General features: G+C 51.1%; 6 protein-coding genes across 6 annotated transcripts; 4 read left to right on the top strand and 2 right to left on the bottom strand.

Moving 5' to 3' along the window:
* The first annotated feature begins 250 nt into the window (after window positions 1-250).
* K460DRAFT_76990 (ubiquitin-conjugating enzyme) lies at window positions 251-1764 on the top strand. The gene is made up of 6 exons (XM_040938670.1): window positions 251-430; window positions 525-660; window positions 810-855; window positions 952-981; window positions 1090-1273; window positions 1331-1764. Exons 2-6 carry the CDS (start codon window positions 617-619, stop codon window positions 1468-1470), a joined length of 444 nt encoding a protein of 147 aa, XP_040791119.1. The 5' UTR covers window positions 251-430; window positions 525-616; the 3' UTR covers window positions 1471-1764.
* Window positions 1765-1948: 184 nt separating this feature from the next.
* K460DRAFT_375402 (uncharacterized protein) lies at window positions 1949-3973 on the bottom strand (the record flags this gene model as incomplete). The annotated part of the gene is made up of 3 exons (XM_040934764.1): window positions 1949-2584; window positions 2639-3380; window positions 3435-3973. The coding sequence occupies 3 exons, from the start codon at window positions 3971-3973 to the stop codon at window positions 1949-1951; spliced, it is 1917 nt and encodes a 638-aa protein (XP_040791118.1).
* A 541-nt stretch (window positions 3974-4514) lies between these two features.
* On the top strand, window positions 4515-8203 carry K460DRAFT_364551 (glycosyltransferase family 20 protein). Its single transcript, XM_040933022.1, has 4 exons — window positions 4515-4814; window positions 4933-7345; window positions 7396-7677; window positions 7725-8203. The coding sequence occupies exons 2-4, from the start codon at window positions 4963-4965 to the stop codon at window positions 7949-7951; spliced, it is 2892 nt and encodes a 963-aa protein (XP_040791117.1). The 5' UTR covers window positions 4515-4814; window positions 4933-4962; the 3' UTR covers window positions 7952-8203.
* A 515-nt stretch (window positions 8204-8718) lies between these two features.
* K460DRAFT_76997 (uncharacterized protein) lies at window positions 8719-9552 on the top strand. Its single transcript, XM_040938671.1, has 2 exons — window positions 8719-9127; window positions 9259-9552. Exons 1-2 carry the CDS (start codon window positions 9100-9102, stop codon window positions 9468-9470), a joined length of 240 nt encoding a protein of 79 aa, XP_040791116.1. The 5' UTR covers window positions 8719-9099; the 3' UTR covers window positions 9471-9552.
* A 1639-nt stretch (window positions 9553-11191) lies between these two features.
* K460DRAFT_384652 (amino acid permease 2) lies at window positions 11192-13994 on the bottom strand. Its single transcript, XM_040935507.1, has 8 exons — window positions 13376-13994; window positions 13152-13326; window positions 12878-13100; window positions 12710-12825; window positions 12524-12653; window positions 12427-12474; window positions 12061-12375; window positions 11192-12011 (listed from the first exon to the last, which is right to left on the bottom strand). The coding sequence occupies exons 1-8, from the start codon at window positions 13562-13564 to the stop codon at window positions 11519-11521; spliced, it is 1689 nt and encodes a 562-aa protein (XP_040791115.1). The 5' UTR covers window positions 13565-13994; the 3' UTR covers window positions 11192-11518.
* A 2895-nt stretch (window positions 13995-16889) lies between these two features.
* Window positions 16890-17456, top strand: K460DRAFT_403834 (uncharacterized protein; the record flags this gene model as incomplete). The annotated part of the gene is made up of 1 exon (XM_040936667.1): window positions 16890-17456. The coding sequence occupies one exon, from the start codon at window positions 16890-16892 to the stop codon at window positions 17454-17456; it is 567 nt and encodes a 188-aa protein (XP_040791114.1).
* Between the last annotated feature and the right edge of the window lie 436 nt (window positions 17457-17892).

Here is a 17892-nt window from a genome sequence, read left to right as displayed (position 1 = left end):
AGTGAAGATGCTGTCGCTGTACTACCGTAAACGGGTGTGGAAGACGCGCACCAATTAGACTCGTGTAGCACCGTCAGCTTATGCCGCCGCTGCTGCACATGCAATGTTGTGCAGGCAGACGAATGAATACAGAAGATGCATGCGCTCAAACAAGTATAAAGCCAGCAGACGCAAAGCTCTGGTCACTCTCGGTGATGTGAATGTCAGTCAGCCTCGCGGCGTCCGTTCTCCAGTCTTCCATACGTTGCCACCTGTGTGAAAACCGTCGGTGAATCTAATTTTCTGGCCTTGTCCTCGCCTGTGCGGCTGTTCCGTGATACATGATCAGTGCCGTCGTGCCTGCTCAGCCCCAGCTGTGAATCCCCTCAACGCTCCTCTTGGCTCCCGACGACTTGCCTCTGCTATCGCCTCTCACTCAAGAGAGTCACAGGTACGTTGGGCGTGGCGGGCGTTGCTTCCGCTGATACGCCACACGCACTTGGTTTCTTTCGGGCCCAGGATCAACGCTAACCGCCCTGCTACAGCCCACTTCAACTCTTCAACACCGCTCTCTCTGCCCTCTCCCAGAAACCGCTCTCCCACTCCACACGCCACACACAACGTCCACACACAAGCCATGGCTCTCAAGCGCATCAACAAGGAACTCACTGACCTCGGTCGGTACGTGGTCCCCTCTCTTCCTTCGACGGCGAAGCCTGCCCGTTTGCTCGCATGACAGCCTACGCATGCGGGGTGCTGCACCGTCACATAACGGCGTAGCGTCACGACAACATAGTCTTCGACATGTCTGGCTAACACACTACCTACAGTGATCCTCCTTCCTCCTGCTCAGCTGGTCCCATCGGAGATGATCTGGTATGCAACTCTTTGTCCAGGATCCCCCGCGGCTGAGGCGGTTTCGCCGATATGGCCGCGGTGAGACCACGAACCAGTGTACTAACTATGCGATAGTTCCACTGGCAAGCAACCATCATGGGTCCTGTACGTACACCTTTGTCACGAAATGCGGGAATTCACGAAGCCCCGCCACACCGTCCCACCTACCACCTACCACGTTCAATCGCGTCCCAAAACTAACCATACGAACAGAGCGACTCACCATACTCGGGCGGCGTTTTTTTCCTAGCGATCCACTTCCCCACCGACTACCCCTTCAAGCCCCCGAAGGTCAACTTCACCACCCGCATCTACCACCCCAACATCAACTCCAACGGCAGCATCTGCTTGGATATTCTGCGAGACCAATGGAGCCCCGCTCTGACCATCTCAAAGGGTACGAATACCTTGAACAGCACCCAGTGCACCAAGATGAAAGCTGACAACATAATAGTGCTACTGAGCATTTGCTCGATGCTGACAGATCCGAACCCTGACGACCCGCTTGTCCCCGAGATTGCACACGTCTACAAGACCGACCGATCTCGGTACGAATCAACGGCTCGGGAGTGGACTCGAAAGTATGCCATCTAGGGGTAGACGAAGCATGGTGATGGATGGGAGGGGTTTCTTTACGCTTCATGACGGCATTCGACGACTGCTGTGGAGGACGGATGTCAAGAACAGATATCATGGCATGGCGAGATGATGGAGTTTTCTGTACTTCGGCATGCATGCTGGACGGGATTCATAGTGCTTGCTATCATCACTCTTAGTAGAACGGGCTCATTCCACTATAACACTTTCTTTCTACAATCTTGATTGGCGGTGTGTATAGGTAATATGGAAAGTATCTTCTGATGCCTACAGTTAAACTACCGTCGCGTACATTACATGAGCCTAGCGATTCGTGAACTTGACGTGTTGCATAGTGTTTCGCAATGAGTGGATGACTAGGTAGCTAATTCTCTACATGCGGTATATGATTGATCCAGCGAAGCAACGGCTCAAAATGCGCCTTCCATGCTACCGCTATGCAAAACGGCTTCCTTGACACACACACACACACACTTTATGAGCTTTTCGACTCTATGGTTACTTCAGCCGGCTGATTTGGTCTAGACTGTCCTTCGTCTTGTGCACCCATAGTTTTGGTGCTCGCATCCTCTTCCACTGCGGGTATGTCCAAGATATTGGCTGTAGCCTCCCCATGTTCCAGCAAACTCAAACTCTCCGCTTTTAGCCTCAAGCGCTCGTCTCTCGCCTTTGCCAAGCGCTGCCACTCTCTATCCCTCTCCTCCCTCGCCAATCTTAGCGTTTCTTCCTCCTCTTTCATCTCCTGTTCTACGGCCATGCCCATCGTCTCCTTGTCCATTGCCTCCTTCTCCGTCGTCTCCTTATCCTCTGCATCCCTTATCGCCTTTGCTTTTACGGCAAGACCCGCCTGCGTCTGTCTCATCACTTTCCTCCCGTAATCCTGCAACCTGCCGCGGCGTTCATAGTCAAGCATGTATGAGTGGCCGACTAGCGGGCATAGGAGGGAAGGGCGTTGGTTGGCTTTCATGTCAGCTCTCAACCGTCGAAGGAGCAAGCTGAAAGTGGCTTGGACATGTTTTATGGCAATACCTCTACGACCTAAATTGTTGGTTTCGTCGGCGGGGTCGCGGAGGGAGAGCATATACGAAGGTAGGTCATTGACCGTCCCTGCCTAATGATCCGTTAATATGCATGCGGAAGTGTTCAGAGTGGTTTGTTTACTTGCCTTGATCTTGGATTTGACTTCGTCGGTGATGAACAGGTCCGAGTCTTTGTCGAAAAACTCGGGTGGTTCGATGGAGATGCCTTGTTTCCTTGTGTCGAAGTCGCGCCAGAATGATAGAAAATTGATCAAGGCTCCTGCGGTATCGTTTCGTGGGTTTGGCTTGTGCCGTACACTGGCTACAATCATCATGAAGAGCGAGTATGAGCCAAAGCCACCCCGAAAGACGTCCGAGAGCCCACGGACGTCAAACATGGTCTTGACGACATAGTATACCGGACGCAAATAGGGATACTGCTCCATGTAGTCATGCATGATCACTCTCGATATAGAGGTATCATTCGACAACACGATCTGTACGTCCAACCCTGACTGTCGATCCTGCATCGAGATGAGCGGATACCGCGCGTAGCGGAGCTTAGGTAACAAGTATGCTTTGTGTCTCCTCAAGTTGGTCCAGTATAATTCCCGCAGGTCTTTCATTGCCTCTGATCGCTCACTGCGCGTCGGTGGCAACTTAGCCTGCGCAGGGTCTGTCACCCTGGACCGCCATATCAACCGAAAATCAATGTCTGACATAGCGAGGGGTATGCCAGTCCTTTCTGAGCCGAACACTTCGAGTACGTGGTCTGGAAGGAATTGTCGAACATGGCTTTGCACCTGTTTGATGACGTGTTTCCGTGCGACGTTTTCATACCGGGTTGGCCTTGCAAATTCGTAAAATCTTTCAATTTCAATAGCAAGTCTAGGTAGCCCAAGTCAGCATGTGCCCCCGGCACTGCGCACAACCTTGACGTACCTGTCAATCCCGGACATGGTCCTCTCTTCGTCCTTGAGACACCATGGCAGACTACTTTCTTTGATAGCCTTACGACTTGCCATAGGTTGGACAACAATACCCTCGTAATCTGAAGACAGCTCGAAGGCAGCTCTTGCAGAAGCTAGCAGCTCCTCGGACGCGTTGAGCGAGGCTTGCCGACTGTCATACTTCGTTCGAACGTTTTTGGCAATTGACGCTTCCACCTTGGTTTCAAACCAATGGCCCCTGGCAGTGGGCGTTTTTCTGATTGTTGGAGCTGGCCTCAGAGTAATGTCTTCTGATGCTGCTATCTCGCTTTCGAATTGTTGGAGACTGCTCGTTTCGTGAGGATCAAGAGTTAGGCCATTGTCGGTAGCGCGACCTTGTGAGGCTCCTGTGGTTCCCGTTGCCGAGGACGAAAGGCGCTGCTGATTATTGAGGATAGGCGGGTTGGGTGCGACGAAATGCTGCCATAGAACGATCGAGGGCGTGAAGCGGTTATGAGCGCGACATATCAGCCGAGTACGCGAGGACTGCATGAGGAGGCTCGCAGCGACAACGACTCGCAGCAAGGACAGGGCCAGGGACGTGACTTGAGGTCGTCGTCTCCAGCACGGCGAACGAAGTCTTTTGCGACTCTGGTACTACGCGCCAAGGAGCTAGTCTGGGTTGAGCTTGCAGACTGGGTGCACCAGAGCTCACTCCCGCGGGGATTCTGCCCTCTTCATTGCTTCATTCCGTCGAAGCAAAGATGAAAATGCAAAGGGTTGCTATCATGGTCAGGTTTACCGCTAGTTGGTTCATGCATGCAAACGGTCAAACAACGTTGGCGATGGATAGATACCCCACCATGGCTCGCACACCGCGCTCAAGCTCCATGGCAATGCGCGCCCGATTGGGTGGGAAAGTGTGCTGATAGTGACATGATGTTGATTGATGGATGGATGAGAAGCACGCCCAACAAAGCGGATAAGCGGTATGTGAGGACAGCGCGTGCAAGCAGGAAGAGACAGTAATGGTCGGGTCGAGTCGAGTCGAGTCCATCCCATCCTTGCTGCTGATGCATTTTAATATATGGCCCGAGCGGCTCGCGCCTGTGACGTCTGTTGGTGGGCTGCTTCAGCATGCCACCAAGGCCAGCTTTTCTTCCTCCATTGCCCTTCCTCTCCGTCTTTGCTAGCCCAACAACACTTGCCGACGTATTCTTACTCTCCTCTTCCTACATCCGCCGCTCGCTTTGGCTCAACCAGAATTTTCCTCCTGCCTGTGACAGGTGTAGCGCGATATCCTACCTAGCTAGTAGGCAGGTACCACCAAACCATCCAGAATTGCTCGTTCCTCAGCAACCACACCACAGGCAAGAGCTCTTCGGCACCCAAGGTAAGTCTTCGCAGCCTGCAGAGCGCTCTGCAATCACTACCCCATTCTTTATGATTCCGGTCTCTAACCGTCGTCTGCCACCGTCCTGCGAGCCTCACATCCTCTGACAACTATGCAGCGCGACACACTCGAGAACAGCGCTGCCATCATGGCGCCCACGATACCCAAATCAGGAGAGCCTGAATCCTTCGAGCCTCGCGAAAGTGAGCACCCCGCGCTTCACCCCTCCATCACCAATGTCCCCGTTACACCCGGCGTACACCTGACTGGCAAGTCGGCCTATTTCGAGGACTCCCAAGCCGAGAAGAACAGCGAGCTACCTTTCGACCCGGACACAGCTACCCCAGGGCCTTCTTGGAGCGCAAACTCCTACTTCGCGGACCAGCAAAAGGCAGGCAGCGCCCCCTCTACGGCTGAGGCAGCCGCAGGCGCTCGTACTGGAGAAGAGCTTCTTAGGCGGCCGAGTGTTGATACAGATGCCGCGACCAAGAAGGACTTGGCCGATGTGGATCCCCGCGCTGCACATCCAGGACTCAATCTCAGCGGCCGCATCATCAGTGCCACATTCGCTATACCATACAGCATCGGACACTCTCCAGGAAATGAGTGGGAATTGACCCCACGGCGAGGAACGTCTGCTTTGTTTGACTCTTTCTCTTACTTGGCCTCCTCTTCATCCCCATGGAACCACACTCTAGTCGGCTGGACGGGCGAGGTCACCAGTGCGCAGGCCGCTACCGCTCCTGCTGTGCAAGCGCCAACGAACAAGGCAGCCGCACCCATCCCAGTCGATCCCAAGCAGCCAAGCCAGGTGCCCCAGCAACCCACGGGGCTACGCATTGGCCATGACGACCGCGGGAGACTCGAGAAGCAGCTTGAACGTGACCATGGAGGTAAAATTGTCCCAGTATGGTTGGTGGACGAGGTGGACGACGGAAAGGATGAATATATCTTGAAGAACCAGAGCCGCTGGCGAACGTACGCAGAGAATGAGCTCTACACCCTATTCCATTACAAGCAAAACGAGCCAGCCGATGGACGCGCTGCGCGCAAGTCGTGGGCCGACTACTACCGTATGAACAAACTCTTCGCAGATAAGATACTCGAAGTCTATAAGCCTGGCGACATCGTCATGGTACACGACTTTTATCTACTGCTCCTACCGAGTCTACTCCGCCAGCGCCTACCCAATATCTACATTGGATTCTTCCTCCATATCCCGTTCCCCAGCAGCGAGTTCTATAGGTGTCTCAGTAGGAGAAAGGAAATCCTGGAGGGTGTCCTGGGTGCCAACATGCTTGGCTTCCAGTCTTATAGCTATTCACGGCATTTCTCTTCGTGTTGCACACGGATACTCGGCTTTGATTCCTCTTCGGCGGGCGTCGATGCCTATGGCGCTCATGTTGCAGTCGATGTCTTCCCTCTTGGCATCAACGCAGCTTCAACCCAGAGGCAAGCCTTTGGCGACCCAGAGATCGATGAGAGGATCAATGATATCCGTGAAATGTACGCTGACAAAAAGATCATCGTTGGCCGCGACCGACTGGACGCTGTTCGTGGAGTGGTTCAAAAACTCCAAGCATTCGAAATGTTCCTCGAGAGATATCCAGAATGGCGAGGAAAAGTTGTCCTTATTCAAGTCACCAGTCCGAGTGGGCTTCACACGGATAGGGGTGACGGCGCACAGGAAAAGGTAGTCAACAAGATTTCAGATCTTGCGGCTAAGATTAATGGTCTCTATGGCTCTCTCGACTTCACACCAGTGCGACATTTTCCACAGTACCTCTCTCGGGAAGAGTACTTCGCCTTGCTTCGGATTGCGGACATTGGTCTCATCACTAGTGTCCGGGATGGTATGAACACAACCAGTATGGAGTACATCATCTGCCAAAGGGAAAACCACGGACCACTCATCCTTTCCGAGTTCTCGGGCACTTCAGGTTCCCTTTCTGGAGCGATGCACATCAACCCCTGGGACTTGGGTGGGGTAGCTGATGCTATCAACAAGGCATTGCAACTGAATCCAGGAGAGCGGGCAGAACAACATGCACAGCTCTACAAGCATGTCGTCGCTAACAATGTGCAATCCTGGACCAACAACTACCTGAAGCGACTGATGACCAACCTATCCTCCTTCGATCAGTCCTTTGCCACACCAGCATTGGACCGCGCAAAGCTGTTGTTCCAGTACCGACAAGCAAAGAAGCGTTTATTCATGTTCGATTACGACGGCACCCTGACTCCCATAGTCAAAGACCCACAGGCGGCTATTCCCTCGGACCGAGTCATTCGTACTCTCAAGACTTTGGCAGCAGACCCTAACAACTCTGTTTGGATCATCAGTGGCCGAGATCAAGCATTTTTGGATGAATGGATGGGTCATATTACCGAACTTGGTCTTAGTGCCGAGCACGGCAGCTTCATGCGACATCCACGCAGTACGGAGTGGGAGAATTTGACCGAGAAGACCGACATGAGCTGGCAATCCGATGTCATTGATGTCTTCCAGCACTATACCGAGCGGACACAAGGTATGAAGGCAGAAGCCTTGGGCACGTGCAAATGTACTGACGTAGACTAGGTTCATTCATCGAACGCAAGAAGATTGCTCTAACATGGCATTACCGGAGAGCTGATCCAGAGTATGGAGCTTTCCAGGCACGCGAATGCCAACAGCAACTTGAGAGAACCGTCGCAAAGAAGCATGATGTTGAGGTCATGACGGGTAAAGCCAATCTTGAGGTACGGCCGAGGTTCGTCAACAAAGGTGAGATAGCGAAGCGGCTTGTTCTGGAATACGGCGACGGACCAGGAGAACCGCCTGAGTTTGTCCTCTGCCTAGGCGATGACTTCACCGACGAAGGTACGTATCCACCATGCATACACGAGAGCAGACTCTAATCCTTGCAGACATGTTCCGTTCGCTACGACAGTCCAAGTTGCCTACAGATCACGTCTTCTCAGTCACGGTCGGTGCGAGCTCGAAGCAAACATTGGCAAGCTGGCATCTCGTCGAGCCGTCCGACGTCATTTCGGTCGTCTCCTTGCTGAACGGTTCGGCCGACGCAGGAAATGTTGGAGCCGTTGCCGTAGTCGAAGGATCCATTCCCGAATCACGGGCTGAATCACGGATATAGAAGAGCATATTGCGTTTGAATGGCATATAGCGTAGGAGGTAGTTTCGAGCATTTTCTTGCCTGGAGCACGGGAGCACAAAGAAACCGGTCATAGATTCACGACAGGCGGGGCTAGTGACGGTGACATATGGGGCGCCGCAGGGTAATCTACTATAATGCCATTGCCTCGCTCGTACCCGCTTGAGGAAAGCGTCTGTGTTCCTCTCCAACATAATCACCTACATAGTATTCTTATCTGCCACCGACGAAGCTAATGGCTTGCTCAATGCCGTGGCTCTGCGCTTTTTGCTTAGCGATCATTCTCAAAGCGCCCCTGAAGCGAGCGTCTGAACCAGGGATGTCGCCACAAACATGCCGTCGCCACCAAGAGCCGAACTTCAGAACGAGCCCTAGACCCCTGGCTTCCACGCGAAGGAATGACTCGGCTGCCCGGGGGGGCCTTTACGATGCTGACTATGGAAGACTTTGCTCGGGAAGCCGGGAAGTGTTTGGTGTGCTGGGAAGAACAATGGCGCATTGTACCTAGCTGGATTTGACGAAGCAGAATGCATCTAGCAGTGCACCTAGCAGTAGCCAACCCACCATCCCCTTCAACAACCAGGGCAGTGGAGTCAAGTTGGTCGTGGAAATCCCGGGGTGCCGGCTCCATGGCCTCCTTGGTTCTAGTACATGTGGATTTTCGGCCTGACTAGTAGACTTGGCTTTCGAGAAGTACCTGTGCATATGAAACTCGAACGCAGTAGCCCAAAGCTACGTCCCGCTCCCAGCAACCAACCCAGCAAGGAGCAACACCCTTAGGCTATCTTCTTGCAGGCTGGTGCAGCTCGCTCGTTCGGCGCATGTCTTCCAGCCTTTCTACGGTCCTTTCGATCTGCGTCGTCCCTGCCGGTTTCATCTGTTGTGTCCCTCGTTTTTGAGCCGTTCTTCCAGCAATTGAGTCTCCTCGACGATCGAATCCCCAGTTCCGCATACCACACATATTTGACACTACGCCTTGCGTCAACGTGACAGGGAATTAGCCGTCGAGCACCCGCGACATCCCACTTCAGGCATATCTACGACGCTCTCCGCTCTTGGAGCTCCTCGATCTACACACTACATTCGGCCGACTGCTACCAAGAAGGCACGCCTTTACACAACCTTACACCATGGGCTTCTTCGAGAAATTACAATCACGTATGTCTTACCTACCACGCTTCCCTATCTTATCGTCCAGCCCTTACCAAGATACCAATCCCTTCACCCCTACCACTCCGCCCTACATCCCCTCCAAGGTTAAGAAGGTGAATTAACAAGCAAATACCTAGGCCTTGAGCTCTACCGCCTCGAGCAACGCTATACACGCCGCGAAAAACGCACGACCTTCATCAGCGAAGCGCGATACGTCGACGGCGAATACGTCTACGCCTCGTCACCCTCCTCCGCTAAGTCGAGCTCAACAGGGAGTAGCCGAAGATTCAGCAAGATGCCCGCGATAAGAGTGAAGGAGTTGGCGCGCGCCGGCACATGGCGGTCATGATTGCCGCATCGCGTGATTGGGGCGTGACACATGATGATAGAGAGTCGACAAACAAGAGTGACAGGGTAGGCTTGTGGGGAGGTTAAGAAAAAGGCAGTCGTAGACGATGATTGGAACCATTGCTTTGGGTGCGCATTGGCATATGTTCCACGGCATCGGAGCACATGGCGTCGACGGCGTGGATCTGGAATGCCATCTACGTCGCACACACAACGCGCGACATGTGCAAGGGGAACACAGAGAACGAGCGAAAGTCGCAATACAGCGAAGCGGACCTGGCTAGTCCATGCACCAGAACGCAAACGAATTTTCACGGCAGAACGTTAGCGATATTTTCTCGACACAATGATGGGGCCGGACAAAAAGCCTTCCTTCATGTCGACATGTTACACTCATTTTACTTTTCTTTTATCTTGTTGCTTCGTAATGCTTTCCTTGTAGATATACCCTTCTCCATCTACTTTCTAGCTATGATTTAGCCATGCATATAGGGTTTAGAATTCTATCCAATATCAAGACTTATGTATTTGACGCACATGTGCCACTATACTCCTCGAATATCTAAGGCTTCAAGATTTTGCTCCATGTTATGTAGTATTTTCAGTGCCCTTGATGGATTCGTCGATGCGGAGTTGCAGAAGCAGGTACACGAAGAAACGAAGGAACCCCGTGTTGATTTGAGATTATGTCTTCTATCCCCACTGTCAAAGGTGTCCTAGGAGATGGCTGCTCAATGCCATCCTAACAAATGGGCTTCGTATAGCCGGCCCATGTCTGCATCTACAGTACTATTTACAATTTCACACGAGTACGAGTACAATATATATAAATCTATACACCAACATGCACTCTATAGCATGCGATTTTCCTCGACACATTTTGGCTAAAGATGAGACTCGCTCTTGTAGAAGACATTGTACCATTTTGGTTCGAGGTAATCTAGGGGGAAATAAGCCGCAACATGTTCAGAATCAGTGATACTAAGATTGTAGCCGAGGAACAAGTCATATTAGTGCTAGTGAGCGTTACTTGCTTCTACGAATGGCATGCTGGTAGCAGCGACGTCTACTAACTAAAAGCCGTGGAACTCAAGCACGATAATCGCGGTAGCTCTGTGTAGCCGGTGTTGTAGTGATTAGCTATAGTTAAAGATGGGATTCTGTACGTCTTCCTCGATGTGTTGAGAATAAGCTGTTGGACGCAGGTAAGGTCAGTCACGAGATGCTGACATTTGTCAGAATATTGAAAGCGCATGCAACATGTTCGAAATGGTCGACCAAGGGATCAAGATCACTGATGCTCACTTCTCAGACCAGACTGAGGCTTTTCAAAGGTGTGTCATCACGTTCTGGCCTTGGAACTGAGGCGCCTCGCCACGGCGCGATCCCAAGACGGGTTAATTTCTGCGAGAATATCCGCTTTGGGAAGGTGCATGCTAACGATGCAGAAGTGAAGCGGTCTTGCCGCGTGGGATGGTTGGTATTAGGCATACAAGCACGTGTAATCCGGCAGATGTCGCAACACTAAAGCGAGGAGCATTAGACTAGGCAGTTTGAGATGTTAGATCTTACTGTACATGTAGGTGACGTGGAAGACGCTTGGAAGGTAGGCCTTGCCTTCCATTTCGGGACCAGTCACATCGAAGTAGTGACATGCGGTAATGACTGCGATTCCGACATATAATTCATTGTGAAAAGCAAAAGCGAAGTTCCTACTGTGTGGCGAGCATATATGAAGAATCACAGTAAAAACAAACAAAGGGATCGGTTAAGTAAGTGAATGAACTGTGGGGGTCTAATTGGGGTATCTCCTGATCTATAGATATCATTGACGAATGGCGCGTGGCGTCTGGTCTCTCCTCTATACAACTCCAGGTAATGTAATGAACGAGAAAGTATCCAGAAGTGTAAAAATTCAGCGAAAGTTGGACGCTCCGACTCCATATTCTCCAGCATGTTCCATGATGGTGCTCCGTCTAATTGTGAATCTTCCCGTCGCTCTAGGTTTCGTGAAGGCCGTTAAGGGTATGCAATGTGGTTCGGTTTGTATCAAGGCAGGTCGTAGTCGCCAAGAATATCCTCGGGGTCTTCTGGAGGAAGCAAGTCGATAGTGTCGCTAGTCCGTGGACCGGTGTACGACTTTCTCGCTCCAGCAAACCACCAAATGGTGCTGAACAGGCCAATGAAAGCCGCCACACATATGGCGTAGTTCATGTTGTCGGCTTGCACGGGCTTTTTTGTTGGAAAGAAGAGCACGACGCTGATAAAGGTGACCCATGTCACTGCAATCGCATTGACCGGTTTGCTCCATCTACCCATTGTATATGGACCAGGATGGAAGATGACGCTGCCTTCATACCATCGGTGTGCGATGATGACTGCAATGTAGCTGATGTCCAGGGCTGGAGCGGTAATGTTGAAAATAGCCGTTATCGTTAAGGTACTGCCGATCCCGATAAGATCGAGACAGGTGCAGAATACCACGACGAGCCAGACTGCGTTGACCGGAGTGTGTGTAAATTGATTGACCTTGCTCCAGAACCTATTCCATGTCAGCGTCGTCGTCTGGATGAATTGGAGCCACAACTTACCCCGAGAAGGGGAAGGCTGCGTCACGCGAGAAAGCCCAGGCCATTCTCGCATTAGCTAACATAGCGGAGCAACCGGTGAAGAATTGCACTAGTATGACGAAGAACCACATGACAGTTCCACCAGTTTTGCCGCCAGCGTTGAAGAAAATCTGTGCAGCAGGTAGACCGGTTGGTGTCGCCATAATCCCATCATAGTCTGACATGCAGAAGCAGAAGGTGACCGTTAGCATCCAGCCTACGACGCCCGAAACGAGGATCGCAGCACGAATTGCCACTGGGCCTCGAATGGCAGCGTCATGTGTTTCTTCCGACATGCTGTGTGACTCCGTAAGCTTGGCCAACATGCAAGTACGTAGGTGGACTTACTGTGTTGTACCATCGTAGTCGGTCATCGTCCACGCAACGGAGAGAAAGCTGGGGATATTAGTTATACAATCGATGAGGCTTTACAGAGGAGACAAACCCGAGGAGGAACGAGAACCCCTTGCTTCCCCATCCAGAGCCATCCATAACTGTTGTAAACACCCATTGCGCGCTTTGTTTGTTCGGTGTAAGGATAAGAAGTGCAATGCAAATGGCAATCGATGCGATGACTGTGACCCAATTAGATGAGAACCGAGAAGAGAACATGCGTAGGTGGGCCACTTACTGTTGATGGGAGCAAACCATAAAATGATGCGATGTAGCCAATGCGTAGGAAAGGAGCATATGGTTCCAAACATACATAGCACAAAGATAGCTAAGAGAACAGTATGGTACGCCATCCTAAAACATCTAGTAAGCTGCTGCAGAACGTTTGTGCGACAAGGTTCCTTACGGTTCATATGCAGCCTCGCCGTTGTCCAAAGTATGCATCACGACCGTTGCTAAGACCATCTGGGAGATCGTGTACGCCAGACTTGCAACTCCGGCTGCTTGACCGAGGAAGTTGCACCACCCAATGATCCATGCCCATGAAGCAACATGTTCGGGAGGTACGACGTGTTTTGTGACATAGTACATACCTCCAGCTGTTGGATATGCAGATACCAGTTCAGCGACTAGATTATTGTCAGTATAGAACAAGGTGAATGGTCTTTGGCAGCACGCACCTGAACTGGCTATACAGTATGCCATAACACTACCAATGAGCCATGCCCATACTGCTGTTGCTGGCCCTCCCGCACTCATCGGGGATCCAAAAGTAGCCGGCACTGAGCCCAGCACACCAAGAATTGAAATCGCATATGAGACGGTGGACCATCTGGAGAAATGTCGCTGTAGTACCTGTGAAGAATGTTGGTCTATGTAGTACTAAACGTCTTGGGGTGCTTACTGGCGTATACCCTATACGCACAAGTAGACGGTCGTCATCGTCCGCAATTGTTGCCATTATGCTTTGATTTGGTGCGATTCCAGCTGCCTCCCCCGCTTTCGACCGGTTGGAGATGGTTGGCTGGACTGCTTTCCCGTCTACGGGTAACGTGCCCGGCCTAGAGTCTTTGGAGTCTGCATTGATGCCCATGGTCAACAGAGCATGAGGTTGGTGAGAGAAGAGGAAAGAGGAGATTGACGTAGGCGGACGAGACCTAGAAGGAGTTTCGAAGAATAAGATGGACGTTAGTGGGCCACAAGCGGAGACACACTAGGAAGATTGACGGCAATGGCGTTGACCCACAGTCCCAAGCACCAGGGACCTGACACTCGAAACAGAAGGAATATGGTCGGAAGGAAGATGCGAGAGAGGGGTGAGATCGATGAAGGGTTTTAATGATGTCCTGACTAAGGGATGCCTGACCCTGCCAGCAAACAAGGCCAAAGCGGTCCAGTAGTATGTGAGTTACGAGATGGGGACCTACCGTGTGCTGTCAGAGTAGTTAATTTCTATGCCATAATGACACGTGCGGAGCGTCCTGCTCAAGGGGTGAACGTGGTGGAAAAAGACAAGCAAGGAGTGGGAGGGTAGCGCGCGGAAGAGTCAGCGAATGAGTACAAATAGCATCTTTTCGAAAAGCAGTAGACCCTAGAGACGGCGTCGTGCTCGTGGTACTGCCATTTGTTGCGAAATGAGACTGGTGCGGACGTACTCGAAAGAAGAGCAGGGGCGCTCGTGCCAAGGAAAAGAGCATGCGGCTTGGGCGATCCAGAGTGGCGGGCCGTTTACATACCTTGCAACTTGGCTATGATTCAGCCATGGAGTCGTTATCACAATCGTGTGTACGAATTACAATTTGTTATTGCGGAAGCTAGGCCGATAGCCGCGTTCAAGATCCGGCTGTTGTCCATCGCAAACGTCTATTAGGAAGGTTGGAAGATTGGGAATACACAACGCACCTCTCTGATCGCACACACCGAGTTTCTCCCAATTCACCGGCAATGAGAAATTAGCCGTGCTCTAACGGGGTCCTCGAGAGCTATGACGCACGCAAACAAGCCGCTGGCTCGTCTTGCGTGAGCTTTTGAGCGATGCGACTCAGACAGGCCGGGAAATGCTGTCCATGGGCTCCCCCTGACTATCCGCTAGTCAATCTTTTCATCCAGGCGGTGAGCAGCACAAATGTTATTGGTCTTCGCGGCTTTATAATGCGACCAAGGTGGCCGAGGAAGATGATCTCAAGTGCAAATAACCGCGATCTTAGGGATCGTAAGCTTTTAGTTGGATTTCCCGGTACCAACCTCCCAAGCGATCAATGTACAAGGTCCGAGCTACATCCGGATCAACACACTGACTCTGTCTGAAACAGCGGACATTCGGACGGAGATCGACAACTATTAGCGTTCTCAGGCGTAGGAGTCTTGTTACAAACAAATACGTATTTAGGTTGTACCTCGCGAATCATCAGCTTATCGGCGACGGCATGAGATTTCCTAGTGGAGTAACGCAAGCGAGATATGCATGCAAAGTGGATGCAACGACCAATGCTCATGCAACACGAACCCGAACACAGGTCATTCACGAAACTTTGCTTTTCACTCACCGTTCTGCTGGAACAACCCCACGTCACGAACCGAACCAGTCCCTTGCTTTCTCCCAAGCCCATAAGTACCGATTTACACACGGTGCAGGCTGCTCCGGCACGCCTATGTATGCAGACGTCCAGATGACCATGTTGGCCCCTTGTCCACGCTTCCAAGACAATGGGAAGTATTCCACGCCAATCCTCCATGCTCGACTTGAAAAAGTTCATCTCGAGTAAATCCGCCCAACACGAGGTATAGCCGAAAACGTTAAAACCTGGCTCATGAAGCACGTGTCAAGTAGGAGCGACGGTTGGTATCGCCGGCGTAGAATTTGAGCCTAAAGCGAATGAATGCACGGCCAACCGAAGTGCAACGCCACATATGAAAACGAAAACGAATACTTTGGACGCGAACGATGCATCTTCCGCCGAGACAAGAATCAAACTAATAAACCCTAAGAGCGCATTATGAGCAGCTAAGGATGCAAAGGTATAGAGGGCGCAGCTTCCAGACCGCAGCCACTATTCGTCACTCATGCGTATCACAATGACTCGTAGAGCATGCAGACACAACGAAATTGCGCTATAGGGACTTTTCTCAGAAGTGGCAACCTTCCAGAACATATACCTTGCTGGCGGCAGTCTCGAAATGGTACCGAAAGCCATCAAGCTGTCCCGGTCACGGACCGGCCGATCAGCCTTGCACGGGTGCTGACCAATGACATAGACCCTACAAATGAACAGATTACTTGAGCAGACGTACCCTCAAGTACCTCTGCTTGACCTACACCGATGACTATTTGGCCTCGGCGGATTAGTCTCGAACATCTATAGGCGCGGGGAAGAGCTCCTGCATCCGAGTGCTGTTGAACTACCCCCCACACAGATATCCTGCTCAATTTAGGAGGTACAAAGCAATCGTCCGTTGGAAAGGGGCATTTACATTTCATGGCGGCGGTTCAATATCTTATCACGGTCGTATGTAGGTAATTCGGAAATGTAAGTACGAATAAGCTGTCCTTGGACGAGTTGGGACCTGTGTTGTTTTCCCAAACTGACTGTCATGCACAAGAAGGGTCTAGCTTTCACGACCGGCGTCAACCAAGCCTGCTCGATAGGTTCTCGATCGCTCGATCGCTCGATCTTTTTGATTCTAGAAGGTTAATCGATAGGCGCATCTACTCAAGCAGCGTGCGTTGATTTGGTCTACCGTCCTACTAGCTCATGGAGTGTCTACAAAAACTTGGCATCGTCACGTCTCCAAAATCGAAATTCCTTTTGCTCTGAGAGGATTTCCAAAGTGCGTACGCATTAGTTGTGCTATCGCTGGTTCCGTGAAGGTACCTTGAGTGCGGAGATGTTCGTGATTACATTGCCTTACTACCATGCATCGACGCCAAATTGTAGATGAACACGAAAGGAATTCAGAGAAATTAGTTCCTGGCCCTGGTGAGGCCAGCGGTGAAAAATCTAGGGCTGACAAAAAAACAGTAGGCCTAGTGGTTGTGATGAGGTCTCACTGAAAATGCTAGCCGATGGCGAGAATGAGCAAGTTTAGCTCCACTCCTTTTCACATCAAACACATGTACTGTGTAAATCCAAATCTCTGGCTCATTTTACTCCAGTAAAAGATCCAAAAGTTTTTATGCACGATCAACAAAGCTTCTACTAGTACGTCTTCTCGCCCTACGTCGGGTTGCTTGTATTTGTCACATGTCGCAGGATTACAAAGATAGTATGTCTCGCCGAAGCCGCGCTCACGTTGTATAGAGCTACAACCAACAAAAATAACACTCACCTCCCAACTTTCCCTCAATGTCTCACAAATCAAAGAGCCATGTTTAATTTCAGTATATGTGGAGCTATCATAGGTGTCCTGTCTTTTGATGAATGGGACGAAGTAGATTGGCTCAGCCATTCGGCAGTATTGAACCTGCTGAAAAGCCTCTGGCTTCGCTTTGGCAGCCGGACCTTGACGATGAGGACATTGCAAGATGGGGCTGTGCGCACGGCGACCTGCTCGACAGCGATTTCCAACCTTATCATTTCGGTGGTAGGCCGCTTTTCAAAATACATGGTACGCTTAGTGCGCAGGTCGTCACTGTAAAAGTCTTGGTCTTACCGTTCTATGACAACAAGGATATTAGCGGTCTACGCCTTTGCCTCGCAGATGCTACTGAGGTAGCAATCGGGTACATTCCGAGTGATAAGGAGATCAGCCTTTCTATTGGAGGCACACTGCGCGGAACTAAGGTCGCCACTGAAGAGCGTGGTGTTCATGGCTTGAGTTTAGTGGATAAGCCGGGCATACAATCAGCCACTGCGGGGGTAGTGACAGGTTTCAAAATCAAGAAACTTGGCTTAGGGAATCCAGTCACTGACGTGAAAGCTTACTTTGGCGTAAGTAGTTCGCAAAGTATCAGTCATACGTACTACCTTAGGCGGCATAAGGACTGAAATTAGTTTTAATTGGGGTTGCGGATTATATTCACAATGCCATGGGTCCTTACTCGATATGGAAACAGGCAAGAGAGTATGTTGAGATTTTTAGCTTGCCGAGCTGATAGCAGTAGCGTACACTACAAAGGTGCCGAATCACTCTCCGATGAACGTTAGGTCAGCGCATGCTGATACGTTTTCGTTCCGATTAAAACAGGCATTACTTCCTGAGATGCATCACCCCCCTGCCTACAATGCTAAGCACTAAAAAGTAAATAGGGGTTGCAATACTATACCTTGGGATGGGGCAACTGCGGTGGTCTGTAGATGGAACCAATGAGTGACAGGATTCATCAAGGTTAGCGCTCTGTACGACCACACTTCAATCTTGCGCTTGCCTTTTAATGAAGGAGGCCACGGGCCCGGAACGGACATGAGTAAGCATTATCTTACG

The sequence above is a fragment of the Cucurbitaria berberidis genome (genome assembly GCF_010015615.1).
Source record: "Cucurbitaria berberidis CBS 394.84 unplaced genomic scaffold K460scaffold_2, whole genome shotgun sequence".
NCBI lineage: Eukaryota > Fungi > Ascomycota > Dothideomycetes > Pleosporales > Cucurbitariaceae > Cucurbitaria > Cucurbitaria berberidis.
This window is presented reverse-complemented; position numbering and strand designations above follow the sequence as displayed.

Coding starts and splice junctions, on each gene's coding strand:
- K460DRAFT_76990 (XM_040938670.1), top strand. CDS start 617: ATGGCTCTCAAGCGCATCAACAAGGAACTCACTGACCTCGGTCG. Junction 661..809: donor GAACTCACTGACCTCGGTCG/GTACGTGGTCCC, acceptor CACTACCTACAG/TGATCCTCCTTCCTCCTGCT. Junction 982..1,089: donor AAGCAACCATCATGGGTCCT/GTACGTACACCT, acceptor CCATACGAACAG/AGCGACTCACCATACTCGGG.
- K460DRAFT_364551 (XM_040933022.1), top strand. CDS start 4,963: ATGGCGCCCACGATACCCAAATCAGGAGAGCCTGAATCCTTCGAGCCT. Junction 7,346..7,395: donor CTATACCGAGCGGACACAAG/GTATGAAGGCAG, acceptor GACGTAGACTAG/GTTCATTCATCGAACGCAAG. Junction 7,678..7,724: donor CGATGACTTCACCGACGAAG/GTACGTATCCAC, acceptor TAATCCTTGCAG/ACATGTTCCGTTCGCTACGA.
- K460DRAFT_76997 (XM_040938671.1), top strand. CDS start 9,100: ATGGGCTTCTTCGAGAAATTACAATCAC. Junction 9,128..9,258: donor CTTCGAGAAATTACAATCAC/GTATGTCTTACC, acceptor GCAAATACCTAG/GCCTTGAGCTCTACCGCCTC.
- K460DRAFT_384652 (XM_040935507.1), bottom strand. CDS start 13,564: ATGGGCATCAATGCAGACTCCAAAGACTCTAGGCCGGGCACGTTACCC. Junction 13,101..13,151: donor ATACTGTATAGCCAGTTCAG/GTGCGTGCTGCC, acceptor ACAATAATCTAG/TCGCTGAACTGGTATCTGCA. Junction 12,376..12,426: donor GACTACGATGGTACAACACA/GTAAGTCCACCT, acceptor GGAGTCACACAG/CATGTCGGAAGAAACACATG.